Source organism: Camponotus floridanus, unplaced genomic scaffold (assembly GCF_003227725.1).
Source record: "Camponotus floridanus strain SB8 unplaced genomic scaffold, Cflo_v7.5 scaffold39, whole genome shotgun sequence".
Taxonomy (NCBI): domain Eukaryota; kingdom Metazoa; phylum Arthropoda; class Insecta; order Hymenoptera; family Formicidae; genus Camponotus; species Camponotus floridanus.
The window spans coordinates 661,947-675,755 of record NW_020229536.1 but is presented as its reverse complement, the minus strand read 5'-3'; the positions used below and the strand labels follow the sequence as shown (position 1 = coordinate 675,755).

At 31.0% G+C, this 13,809-nt stretch overlaps 2 protein-coding genes across 2 annotated transcripts; both read right to left on the bottom strand.

Moving 5' to 3' along the window:
- Positions 1-4,446: 4,446 nt before the first annotated feature.
- Positions 4,447-6,498, bottom strand: LOC105248034. The gene is made up of 5 exons (XM_011252578.3): positions 6,374-6,498; positions 5,886-6,033; positions 5,567-5,710; positions 5,310-5,461; positions 4,447-4,745 (listed from the first exon to the last, which is right to left on the bottom strand). Exons 1-5 carry the CDS (start codon positions 6,451-6,453, stop codon positions 4,517-4,519), a joined length of 753 nt encoding a protein of 250 aa, XP_011250880.1. The 5' UTR covers positions 6,454-6,498; the 3' UTR covers positions 4,447-4,516.
- A 341-nt stretch (positions 6,499-6,839) lies between these two features.
- LOC105248039 lies at positions 6,840-9,834 on the bottom strand. The gene is made up of 5 exons (XM_011252584.3): positions 9,690-9,834; positions 9,257-9,395; positions 7,530-7,694; positions 7,221-7,372; positions 6,840-7,097 (listed from the first exon to the last, which is right to left on the bottom strand). The coding sequence occupies exons 1-5, from the start codon at positions 9,749-9,751 to the stop codon at positions 6,845-6,847; spliced, it is 771 nt and encodes a 256-aa protein (XP_011250886.1). The 5' UTR covers positions 9,752-9,834; the 3' UTR covers positions 6,840-6,844.
- Positions 9,835-13,809: the final 3,975 nt, after the last annotated feature.

Sequence of the window (13,809 nt, the reverse complement as noted above, 5' to 3'; positions counted from 1 at the left end):
CAAAATTTTAACTAATTAGGCGGAATAATATCGTTACAACTTTCTGTGGAATATATTCTCGACCTTCATCGATAGCCACAAGTGTCAAAATCAGCTGATATCCTTGGAGAAGAAAATATCTCAATTCTGCCTTCTCCTCGCAAATTGAATCCGCCGGAGAAACCGGCCGCTTCGGACATTTCTCGAGGCGTATTTCGACAGGCGAATGCGCCTTGGCATTTAACGCGCGTCCGCTACTGATTGGGCGGCTGCAGTCGCGTCGTCACCCGCTACGAAGCGGCGCATCCGCTCAGCTCGGCTTTATCTCGGCTCCGCGTCGCGTCGCGCTGCATCCAGACAAACGTGCCCGTCGCCCGCTCGTTAGCGTGACTTGGCTCTTCGACCTGCCTCGGCTCGTTTCGGCCGGCCTCGGCCTGGGCCGTGGCGATCCGCATAATGTCCAGCATCTGCAATTCGGCGCCTGGAGTCTCGCGACCGTGATTTTTCGCCTCGAAAAAAAGAAAATGTCACTCTCCAATAATGTAGATTACTTCCGGAAACTTGGATCGGAGTAGAAATAATTGTGTAATTTTAACGATGCTTTATATCGGCGGGACAGGTAGATTATGATAGATTTATTTCATAATTATGTCATTAATATTTATATAAATGTCGCGAATTAGTAGGATCGAGGCTGTCGGGTACTTAGATAGACTTTGGATACTCTGATTAAATTGTCGTGTCCCATTAAATCAATTGAGCGTTACGCGCGAAAATACATGCTCCACTGCGCGCAGCATCTGTACAAATACAAGTTAATTTTGTTCATTAATAGGCGCGAAGTGGAGACGGCGGCACTTCTTAGCACTTCTAGACCGTTCCCCTAGTAACCTTGTTCCGATCTTGCTTCGTGATTCGCATTTCTATTAATAGTAGCTTCGATCGCGAAATATCCAAGGACCTGCCGATGTGCGAAGGATTCGCGAATTGATGCGTCTGTCGAGCAGTCGTCAAGTCAAGATTTAAATGTCACGCTGACAGAGCAATCGCGTTATCTAAAATTTATCTTGCCCAAGAAGTGTAAGATCACGAGATCAAATTTATATATAAAGAGAAAAATGTATACTGCATTCAAGTAAATATTATTTATTTTAAGTATATCATAAGTTTTTATATCCGCAAATATATCAAAAATTCATCACAAGCATTAAATTTAATTGAATATATTTTGAATTTTAGTAAGTGCTGAGTATATTTTAAAATTATTATCAAGAATATTCTTTGTTGAAGAAAAATATTACTTAAAAAAAGAAAAGTAAACTGAGTAATTGCTTTCTTGGCAGTAGAATATTTTATTAGTAATCGCTTTCTTGGCAGTAGAATATTTTTCTCTGTGCATGAATCTACGAGGAAAAACTGCACAATCTCAAGGAAAAATTCACGATATCCTGACAAACATACGGAAAAAATACGGATATAAATTTGCTTTGTTTTAAAATCCGGACGAGAGATTTTCGCGTGATATCTCGACGTGTACACCAATTTTTGATATCCAAGCGATTCGGAGGAAATTAATTTTCTTCAAACTCGACGTTTTTCTCTCTTTCGCGACATCAGCGTTTTCATAAAGCGTATCCTTCGTGCGCAATTTGACTGCGCGCTATCTTCGCCGTATAATCTCACGATCTCTCGTCTGAGCTTCTCCATTTTGTCGCATTTTCCGCATTTCTCTACATACTTGTCTTCGTCGCGTCGCGTACTAATCAGCGCCCAACTTGAAGTAATCTGTCGGTGTGTCTCATATCAGTTTCCGCCTAGTCGGCAAATACAAAGAGCTGAAGGAAAAGGGAAAATCCCCGTTAGTCTACATCTACCCTTGTCTTCGGAACGTTTCGGATTAATAATACCGCGTTGGATGTGAGCTCAACAGCTGAGCCAGTCTGCGCACCAGCATGATTTCGAGATAAAGTTATACATCCTCGCTTAAGACTGCTACTCTCGCGAAACTTTGAATTTAAACTTAACTTGAGAGGAAGTAGTGAACAGTAAATGAATAATTGCTATATCTCGACAATCGAAAATTAGTCGTTGAAATTATGTACTTTCTCCAAATTGATTAGAATTTTGAATCTCATATAATTGCAACGAGAGATTTATCATTTGAAAAAAATAACTGTCGAATTCTGAAACTTATAATTTTATATCAATAATGAACGCTGCGAATTTAGCGATCCTTGTAAATTACGACTCTAAATTCAATCAAAACTTTACTGTAAAATCAGTTTTCTGACAACTTTCGATATGTTAGTCGTTCAAATACGGTGAATCAGCGTATCTATGATCAGTGATATCTACGCGACGCGGTAGCGAGCGACAATGCAGTTGATAATCCTTCGGCATGCAGGTATCACGATCAATAGTAGACAGCGATGTTGGGTACTAGATACGCAAAGGCGGACAATAGCGGCGGTTTGCTCTCGGTGCGCTCTATACAGAGTATCTGATCCAGTATGTGAAGCATATATAAGCCAGATAGGTATGCCTCGGCATCATCGCGGATAATGCAAGCATGCGTCTGTCACGTACCGCTTCGTCGATTCGTCGTCTCGACAACTGATATTGCGGACCGTCTCGAGTTTGCAAGTTAAAATTCGCAAGAACGGCAGCTCTTAATATCTATATAATATGTATTCATTCAAATTTATGTAATTTATATAAAAAACAAGTTCGATACACGTACACGTAGAAATTTTTAAAATAAGAATTAGAGAGATAACTATTTTTATATAAGAAATATATAACATCACGTATACAAAAATATTAGCAATCTGAATAAGATGATTTCATGTTGCAGAAATAATTTCTATTTCGTGCAACAAAAGTGTATATAAAGTGTGTATTTTGCACTTTGAATGTTGCTTTAGCAGCACAAATGTGCACTGACTGTATATTCTATAAACGTCAATTAAATTTAAATGAATAAACGGAGAGTCCTCTGTGTATCTATCTATCTATATATTTATATATCTATATATATCTATATATATCTATATATATCTATATATATATATATATATATATATATATATATATATATCCAGATACACCTGGTAACAGGCAACCATCATCGCATAAGCGTATTAACGTATAATACCCAATAGGATAAAGAGATATGTGCTATTAGGTTTTGCTATTAGGTTTCTATTAGGTATTAAATTACTTCTTCTTTATTAATGAAATATAAATGAATAGCGTGCGTTATGTAAAAATGAAGCAGGCATAATTTCGAAAATAAAATATTTTAAAATATTTTTTAACACCTATATTTATATTAAATATATATTTAATATAAAAGTATATTTTAAAATATCTTATTCAAAATCATTCGGTGCTTTCTTTCTTTCTTTCTCTCTTCGATTAATAGAATATAGCTTTCATTAGAAATTTCCAGTTTCATTAATTCAAAAGGTATAGTAATTGACAAGAGTAACTTGATACATCGGGACAAAACAAGGTACCGGAACATTAGTATTAGCATTAGCACTTGGCGTTATCGATCTGCCAATCAGTAATTGCAATATCCGCAATATTGTATGTATAAACAAGAGCGCCGCGTACATTCGTCGCGATATCCCCGGAGAACATCCTGTGGATTTTCATGGAGTCATCTCTATGCAGATTGCGCTATCGCTATTCGCAAGACCGATACAATCGCGCCAAGATGCGACGTGCCCGAGAAACTTGACTAAGTTTAATAAGATTAAGCGGCACGAGTTGTGCGCGCCAAGTTGCGGATTAACAATGTCGTGAGTAATGCATATTGATCGACACTTTAGGTGGGCTCGTCGCTACCCGTTACTCGCCTATCGAAACTAGCCTAGTTATAGCTTATAAATACGGAACGCATCGTGAAATATTTTTCAGATGTCTCCCTCTCTCTCCCTTTCTTCCCTTAATTTTACTACTATTTTACATCTTATATTGTTGTTATTGCGATAATTATAATTATTCATGAAGACATTTCCTCGACAGATTAGATTGTCGTGATTTGCAATCGAAATGTCGTTTATCAATGATGATTATCTTACGAATATTAAACACCGCTTATCGTCCAACTGTTGCTATTATCGAGTGATAAAGATAAAAATGATAAAGATAAAAATAATTATTTTATGTATTGTATCAGGGAGAGGGGGAATAATTTATATAAAAGAATAATTTATTTACATTTTCAAAAATATTTTATATTGACAAGTCAATTAATATTAATAGGCAAATTATACATTTCTTTTGCAAATTATTTGCGATAACTTGAAATAATGAAATGCTTATATCATTCTCATCTTTAGCATTTAGTTTCTCATAATTATGAGAAACTAAATGCTAAAGAATATAAAAAAAGATTGTATTAAAAATTTTGTATTAAAATACTATATCAAAAATATTATATTAAATAGACACTCGGTGATTCAAATGTAAATAATTCATGCTTTATTTTGAAGTACAAAATAATGAATATTCGTTAAAATGACAAAGATTAATTAAGCTGCGCATTCAAATCATCGAACCATTGTATTATGGGCAACATGGCGTACTTTGGTCGTGGAATACTGTTATTCCATTCGTCAATTTTCGCACCGAAAATCTTTATGGAACGTTCCTCAATGGCTACCAATACGCATTTTCGGAAAATTACTGTGACTGCCTTAACCAGAATATTTAAAAGACGATCCAAAATATGACCCTCAAATTTGATGTCGTATTTTCTACGAAAAAAAACAAAAGTATTATCAAAGTAATTATGCATGATATACATATATAAAATTCTAATAACTTGTACTTAATTATAAATTGAATTAAATTCATGAAAATATAAAATTAACTTGTGATTTAATTTTTTAGATCAATATTTCATGTTTATATTTTTGTTGAACGCGAATAAAAGTGAGATATTTCACTTTTGTTTCATCTAGATTCGAAAATCAATAATAAGATGCGATCTATAAGAATTAAAATAAAGACAATAATTTTTACAAAATGATTATTGTTTTTCGATTAATCGATGATTATCAGTTTGCAATTTTAGATATCGCATTGATTATTATCTGCTTGCCATTTCAACCCTGTTCACCTGCTCAATATTGCAAATTTACCGTCATCACGAAAACAACTCACTGTATGTTATCATCGTGAATCAATACAATGTGATTTATGGCATCGAGAAATGATAAATATTTCATCGCGTTCAATATTTCATCGTATCAATCTTTTCCTTTTTCGTACATATCTAAGCGTGAAAAATACAGAGAAAATGTAAAAATAATATTTACCTGACATCCGAGAACTTAATGGAATTTAGCTCTATATAATATTTAGCTAAATCGATCGTTAACGAGACATTAATATCGAGATCGTAGAAACGACTAAATACATCGCCATGCCTCGTAAAAAAGAGATATTTTAGATAATATTCATAGGTACACTGAAAATTATACAAAGAGAAGTTAGTTTAGATACATATACTTTGTTTTTGTCGCCATGTTTCAACATTAATTGGCATTATTTTGTGTCTGTTTCATTTTCTTACATCTAAAACGTCAAATCCCAAATCCATATCTAATGTTAAAAGTTTGTCCTTATAGATTCCAATTATGTGATTCGTGCGTCTTATCGTCGATAAGTTTTGTAACCATCCTTTCTTGAGATCGACGCTTCCTTTGAACGCTCCAGGCTAAAATGTTATTTCGATATACATACATATATATATATATATATATATATATATATATATATAATCTCTTTCAAAGATACACATATTTCGATTTATCTCTAGTTTTTATTGAAATTAGAAAATACGATAATTAAGAGAAAAAAGAATTTACTATGTCAGTTGAATAATTACTTACTAAATGTGGGAAAATACTTTCGGAATAATCTCCTAATTGAGTAGGATCTAATCCATTCTTTAAAATAAACGTACGAATTGCCGGTAATAGCTTATCAATTTTGTCATCAAGGACCACTTTTTTTTCTTCACCATTTACAGAAATGAGACTATACAATACAGAAATGTGCACTTGTCAAACGCTTCATTTATATCTCGTTCAAATCGAATTAAAAGTCATAGTTTTAACTAACAATAAGATAACTTTATAATAATAATATAAAAATTTCGAAAAATGTAGGAATGTTTCAAAAAATGTAGAAATACATTTATCATTAAATTAATTGCAATTTGAATGATATTAAAAATATGGAAAAATTAAATCTCGTTCTTTACAAGATATTTTAGAAAATTCAGTTGCATAATAAACTAAGAAAATTATGTAAAACTGTAATTTATTAATATACAATTATTAATGTAAAACCGTAATTTATTAATATACAAACTTACAAACTATGCTTAGCTACAGATTTGCCGTATACCAGCCCTATAATTGCGAGGATAAAAATTAATTGCATTTGACTGGCCATGATTACACTGATAATTCAACTACTGGACGAGTTTACAATTTCTTCTATTTTTATTGACAATCCCTGCCACATGTCAGAGACTGATTATGCCTTATCGATTTGATAATTTTACGGATTAACTTCAATCAGAAGCGATAACATGTATCTAATTAGATATGAAGAATTTTTGTAATCTGTAGGTTTTTTCTCCAATTTGTTTATAATAAATATATGCCATATAGATAGCTATAGATTAGCAATAGAAATCTCAATATATCAATGGAATAGGGAAAAATTTTAAGAAAATTAAATTTTAAGTAAATTTATAGATAAACACACATACCACATATTTAAAAAAGTAATGTATTTAGAGATACATAGAATATAAAAAATATATACAAACAATATTGTATTAGAAAATAACAATTTGATGTTTATTCACTAGGTTTTGATTCAACAATTGATATTTTAAAATATATGTTAACATTTTGCGGGGAGCGATTTTATGATTTATCTCATTAAAATATTTTCGAATTTCATTCGATGCTTCCTCTTGAACAGAGTTCGTAATCGTTTCTTTAAAGAACGGAGTTACGATATAGACGATAGCTGTATTTATCCAATCCACCGATCCATCTTCATTTTTGATAGTTACCTTAATGTGACTACAATAATTAAATATTGAGTAACTATATATGTATGAAAGATTTCATAATATTGATAGTAATAATAATCAGAAAAATATATAATCTATATTTAATATTAATTTTACAATTAACAGAAATTACCTAGGAACCTGTAAGTGAAATTTGTCGAGGGTCAAAGTGTAATCTGTTGTATTAAATGTGATGTTCATTATAGCGCGTACATTTTCCGTTAAAGCTTTAATGTGACCCTTAAGATTTCGAAAGATTACTTTTGCAACATAATCATATGTTCCCTTGAATATAAAAACAAGTTACTTGCGCGATTAAATATTATAATAACACTACTGTAACAACAAATATATATAATGCTTGGAAACATATAGATTTAGTTAGCAGCTCATCTTACATTGCTCTTTGAGCTAAAAATCAAGAATAGAAAAATTGAATTACCTGTAAAAGTTTGAATTCGAAACCAACGTCCAGCTTTAATAACCTGTCTGCATATGTTAATGTAGCGTTATTCTGACGCTTCAAATTGGACAAACCTTTCAATATTCCCGATTTTAAAATGAGGTCGATTTTGTACATCATCGGTTCGGAAAAGTTTGGATTTTCCTAGCGACAAAATTAGCCATGCTTTCACATTTCTATCTTAATAAACTGTTATAGTAAACCGTTATAATTCGTTAATAATTCGTGTAATAATTCGTTATCGTGAGAAATTCGAACATTAAACACTTTTTATCTCAATCTAACGAAAGAAAGCACGTATAGTTGAGCAAGATGCATTACGTTTAGTTGCTTATCGCCGCGACTGCATTATCTGCAAACGCTTGCTATGTGAAAACATCAATAAGATTCCATAATTCCCGATTGCAAAATGAGATTGACTTTGTATATCGGCTCAAAAAAGTTCGGATTTTTCTAGCGAGAAATTAATCACGATTTTAACATTTCTATCTTAAAAAAATCATAATAATTAGCGTAATTCGGACATTATTCACGATAATAAATTACACTAATTATTATAATTTTTAATTCTAATTTTAACGAAAGAAAGGATATATTTTTTAATTCTAACTTTAACGAAATAAAGGACGTATAGTTGAATAAGAAGTGTTTAATTGCTTATCACCGTAACTGCATTATCTGCAATGCAAATTTGCTCGCTTAAAAACATCAACAAGATTCTTATAATGTGAAACCGAAAATACAATGTATACTTTATCAGATGTGTTTTACAAACACAGCTCTCTTGAATTCTCACACAGTGGCGCAATTTAACATTGTCTCACGCACGCTTAAAATGAAGAGTAATCAATCTAATTTTTACAACATTAATTTATACAACATTTTTGCACGAATATTTCAGATGTGATCACTCAATAATAAATTAATTATTGATTAATTTAGTTTCAATACTTATATATATGATAACGCTCTGTAAAATTAATACAATTTTCAACATTATAAAATAGATTTTATTCATAAAGTACTATGCAATCCGGAAACAGTTTAAGCATTTGCTCTTGTCGAACAACGGCATTGAACTTGAGCTCATGCTCGCCTTCTACCGCGATCTACCGGGTGAAACCTCGGTTTCACTCTCGTCCAGGTTTACTCGTTAACCTTCGTCAAAAATGAGATCGGCGAAAACGAGGCGAAGGATGACCTCGGCGTTTGACCATGGTACACCGTGTACCAAGGTCAACGCTGGAAAGTGTCATCGGGATTCACTCTCGCTCTCTCGTACAAGGCCCAACTCTTCGATTTCGCTTTCTACGGTCCCGAGGTTAAAGCGTGCGCGCACTTTCGCACCGCGACCCATTGACCTCGAATCCCAGTTTTACCCCCGAAACCCAGCTTTCTCCCGATTTTCGAGCCGACCTCTCACGATTGTGAGCAAACGTCTGCGTTTATGATAAATGATTCCGACATGAATGACTGATTTCTCACTGTCGTCGGCGGATTCACACGCTCTCGATTCATTGAATCTTTATTCAGCGAAAAAGAATATTTATTAAATACGTTACGACAAATGTGTATTTGCTGTTTAATCAAGCGGTTGGTATAAATAATATAGTAAGTTAATTAGACGATTTTGTGATTTAATTAATAAGTAAATTTATAACCATTTTATAACTTTTGTTCCTGAAATATGCTGTGTTTTTACGTACCATCCTTAATTTTCGCTCAACTTGTGGAAGTTTGAGTGGATCTAGGCCATATTTCTTGATAAATTGGGCAATAACAGGATTGAAACGATCCACAATATGATTTATATTAACATTCCAATTCTTTTTCTCGGTAATATCCCTACAATTATTAAAATTTTATATTTATATGATTTTAGACTTTTTATTTTATATGATAGACTTCGACTAGAATAAAAAATACTGAATTATAACAAGTGAATTAAAACGTTATACAATTAAATAAAAAATTTATAAACAACTAAATGATTATTCTGACTGTACTGCATATATTTAGAAAGAATAACTTTTAAGATTTGAAGGAAATGTTTAGTTTTGAAATATAATAGAAAATTTGCCAATAATATCAATAGTAATATGTAATAATTACAAATAAAATGTGTTATTGTGTGCTCACCAAGTTTCTACCTCGGCCAAAGTCCGAGCGATAAGCATTACGACAATATAAATGAACTTCATGGCGATTTTAACAAGACTAGATGAATTTCTTATAGACACACTGCTCTTATAAATTTTTCACATAAATCAGATTCAGACTATCGTATAAGCACATCGTTGATCGTTTATCTCGAGACTCATCAATCAAAATAACACATTTTTTCAATCTTTTTATCATATAGATACTTTAATACGCAATAACGAAACAAAGAATATTATCGAAGACATATAATGTACATGCGATAAAATTAAATCGTATCAATGAAAAGAGACATGTACGTGTACAAAAGAAAAATGTGCCTGATTAAAAAATTCACAAAATCGGAAATTTTATTTATTGTGGTCATTAAAGTTATAAAATAGCTTGAGAAAAAATGTTATTTTATATAAAATTATATTTTCAATCATTTTAAAATATAAAAAAATATCAAAAAATATCAAAAAACATTTATTTTTATATATCTTATTACTTTATATTTAAAATGTGTTAATAAAATTAAATAAAATTTATGATAAAAAATTTAGAACATACAAATATACATGCATACAAATATAACACATTTATTCTTATTATATTTATAATTTCTATATTTAATATTAAATGATTATCCTAATTTTAAAAATTTTTTATTTTATTGTGCCTCCCCCAAAGTTTTTTATATTTTAGAATGTTGAAATCTTAGTTAAAATATTAAAAATTGCCTAGTTATGCTCATACTGATATATCAACATTTATTCATTTGCTTGTCCATTATCATTTTGTTTTTAACGAGATAAAGTCAATTTCTACTTCCGAAAGATTCTCGATGTTCGTTATCGACATAGAATTTACCTTGTTTCGTGGCGCTCTCTGTAATATAAATCTTAATATAATATTAAGGAGGCAAACTGTATTATCTATTTGCACTCACAAAATGTATATAATATTCAAATAATCCATATTTGATTTAAATGACACATGAACATTATGTATATATTTGTTATTTGCAATGCGATTCTAATAATGCTGATTTCGATGGAAAGAACTTCATTTTTTATTTCAAAATGTCTAGTAAAAAAATAATAGACATTTTAATTATGCAATTTTTAAACTGTCCAATACTGTCTTATAAAAAATTATCTATAATTCCTATAATATTATTTAATATATTTTTCTATATATGTTACCATTTTCTTTCTATATTATTATATTTTATTTTTTACATTATTACGTGAATATTATTAGGATAACTTTTACTGTTTCGAATTGTTTTTCACATATATGATAAAATCTTTATATATGTATATATTTTTATATGTATACATCTGTATCTTTACCTAAACCGAGCGAAATGTAGAAATTTATTCCTTAATTATTTTATTATATTTTATTAGCATTGCAAATTAAAATGATAATTTCGCAATTATTATTTATACCTTGATGTTACTTATAATTCACTAACAACATTTTTTTATCTCTCCTCATATTTCTATCATGTTACTATTTATCGTCTTTTAGATTCTTGGTACGGACTCAGTGACGCACTCAGTGCAATCACGAGTGTGAAAAACAATCTTGTTTGTCAGCCCTGGCGAATTTGTCCTCGAGAAATCAGTTACGATAGACCAATCGCAGCTCTCGAAAGAATGGGTGTATATCATGACGTCTATTTAATTACGTTTCAAATATGAAATCTGATGCGTAGGATTTAAACACCGATTTAACTGTAAATACACGCGGTCAAAACAAAGTAATTGAAATTTGTACATGTGTATATATATATATATATATATATATATATATATATATATCCTATAATAATACGGCGTAATACACTCTTGATTGGATTATGTATTCAACATCTTACGTTTCACTTTATAATTTCAATAATTATTTTATAATCAATACATTTTATAATCAACATAATAATCATCATTTCATTAACTCTCACTTCATATTTATTACCCTGATAAAATTTTATTATCAATATCAATTTATATCGAATATTTGTGCTGCAGAATATTTCACTTTTTAATTTCAAGTTTAATTTTAAATCTAATTCGCTTAAATTGCTAAATATTATTATATTAAAAATTACTTTGTATTCAAATCGTTAAAACTCCTTCAAATAAAAATACAGGTGAAAAAAGAAAATTTTCCACGCGCTTGTTCCAATGACATACTTCCCAGCTGTTCAAACAACACGCGAGAAAAAGAATTCGTTCGGGTAATCAAGGTTTCATTATTATATGAATCGCAATGAGAAGGAAGGAGTGCAAGAGCTCAATGCTTTCTCCTTCTCGCGGTTGAACGATTGCGGTCGTTGAAGAGAAAACCGCGGGTCGGGCACGCTTTTATTGTTCCAGTTTTGCCTTCGGGATGTTCTTGCGGTCTCGCGTACAAAAGCCGTGGATACACGTCGGCTAATATCACCATTCGCTCTAGGTCAGTGACCTCGCGATGGCTCCCACGTGTGACGTAACACAGACCATCTGCTGTCAGAAAGGGATATCGCGAGAAAGCTTGATACCGCGCGACCGCCAACGCACTCTCGAGGGAAGAATAAACGGACTTAGTTAGGGTGAAAGAGGCGAAAGACGAAAGAAGAAAAACGCGATAGACACATAAAAGATATTTTTGCGGAAACTCGTATTAAACGAAAAACTACACAATATTTTAAATGAAGAAAATCGTTCCGAAATATCGTTCCGCGAGACTAAGAACGATAACATCTTACGTTATATACGTATACGTAAATATATGATAATAAAATGAATATTGAAAAGAGGATTTTATTTTCATCAGATCAAAGTGACAACTTGGAAATAATATTTTGATATTTTGTCATCAATGTTCAAATTAGACGTACCTCTCTAGCAGCTGATACATCATAATGTCAGATCAGAGTTTTTAATAATTGATGAGTTAATTAAAAAGAGATATGTCACTTATCGCCTTATAATATGCTCTTTTAATACGCTACGTCTGTCACAAATATATATTGTTTCTATGAATCGATTAAAAAGCTATTAAATATCAATAAATATATATGTATGATAGAATTATTTTCCTCTTTTCTTCACGCAAGTTTTTGTATTACGCAGTGGAGATATACGCCAAGCAATAAACGGTCAACAATTCTCGCATATATTTTCGTATTATCAGATGTTCGTGTGTAATGACGAATATTGTAGTATGTCGTAGATAACACGTCGCTTTACTCGTCATTGTGCACGAATGTTGATAAAACCTATAATATCAACCTTTAACCTTCTTACCAATGCTTATTGTTAGTTTGATACAATAAACGAAAAAGTCAATGTACTGTTTCGATTAATTATGATTACAATGATTAAAATGAGACTGCATAAATCGATGAATTATAATGCGATATTTGTGTGATTCTTTTTAATATGCAAACCATATCTTTTGACATACATAAAAAAATAAAATTACATTTTTTAAAAGAATTATATTTTTTTCGTCATAAATTCATGATATTTTTTACAAGTAATTTTTATTTTTCGAAGAAATACATAGTAAAAAGAAAATGTATACATATTAAAAGTAATAAAAATATTTAAAATATTTGATTAATTACTTAAAAATTTTGAAAAATTTTTTAGTAAACTAGAATCAACATTCTCTCTTTCAATCAAATATTTATTTCGATAGATAGCATAATTAGCTGATGATTTGATAATAAATGATATTGTGCGAATCATTAATATGAAATACTGCTAATCTGTCGTATGCAAATTTTAACAATCAACTTGAGCGAAACTTTCATGTTACTATTATGCAACGAGCGCACAATGCAGCAATATCTTTTTAAAAGACATGCTTTATTCCTTCGCAAAAATCGTAATTTTTTCCTTATATTGTATCGAATATATCGACACATTTGAAACTCGAAAATCGGAAACATTTCTCAGAAGAATTAAGAGTCCTGTATCTTTCATATTACTGCACAATATGAAAAGATAATCAAATAAAAAATCATTTCTTGATTAAAAAGTATTAAAAAAAACGACAAGAGTTTAATCAATTAGCTACTCTATCGTGTTTCTATTTATGACTCAAAAATATACTAGTTGCT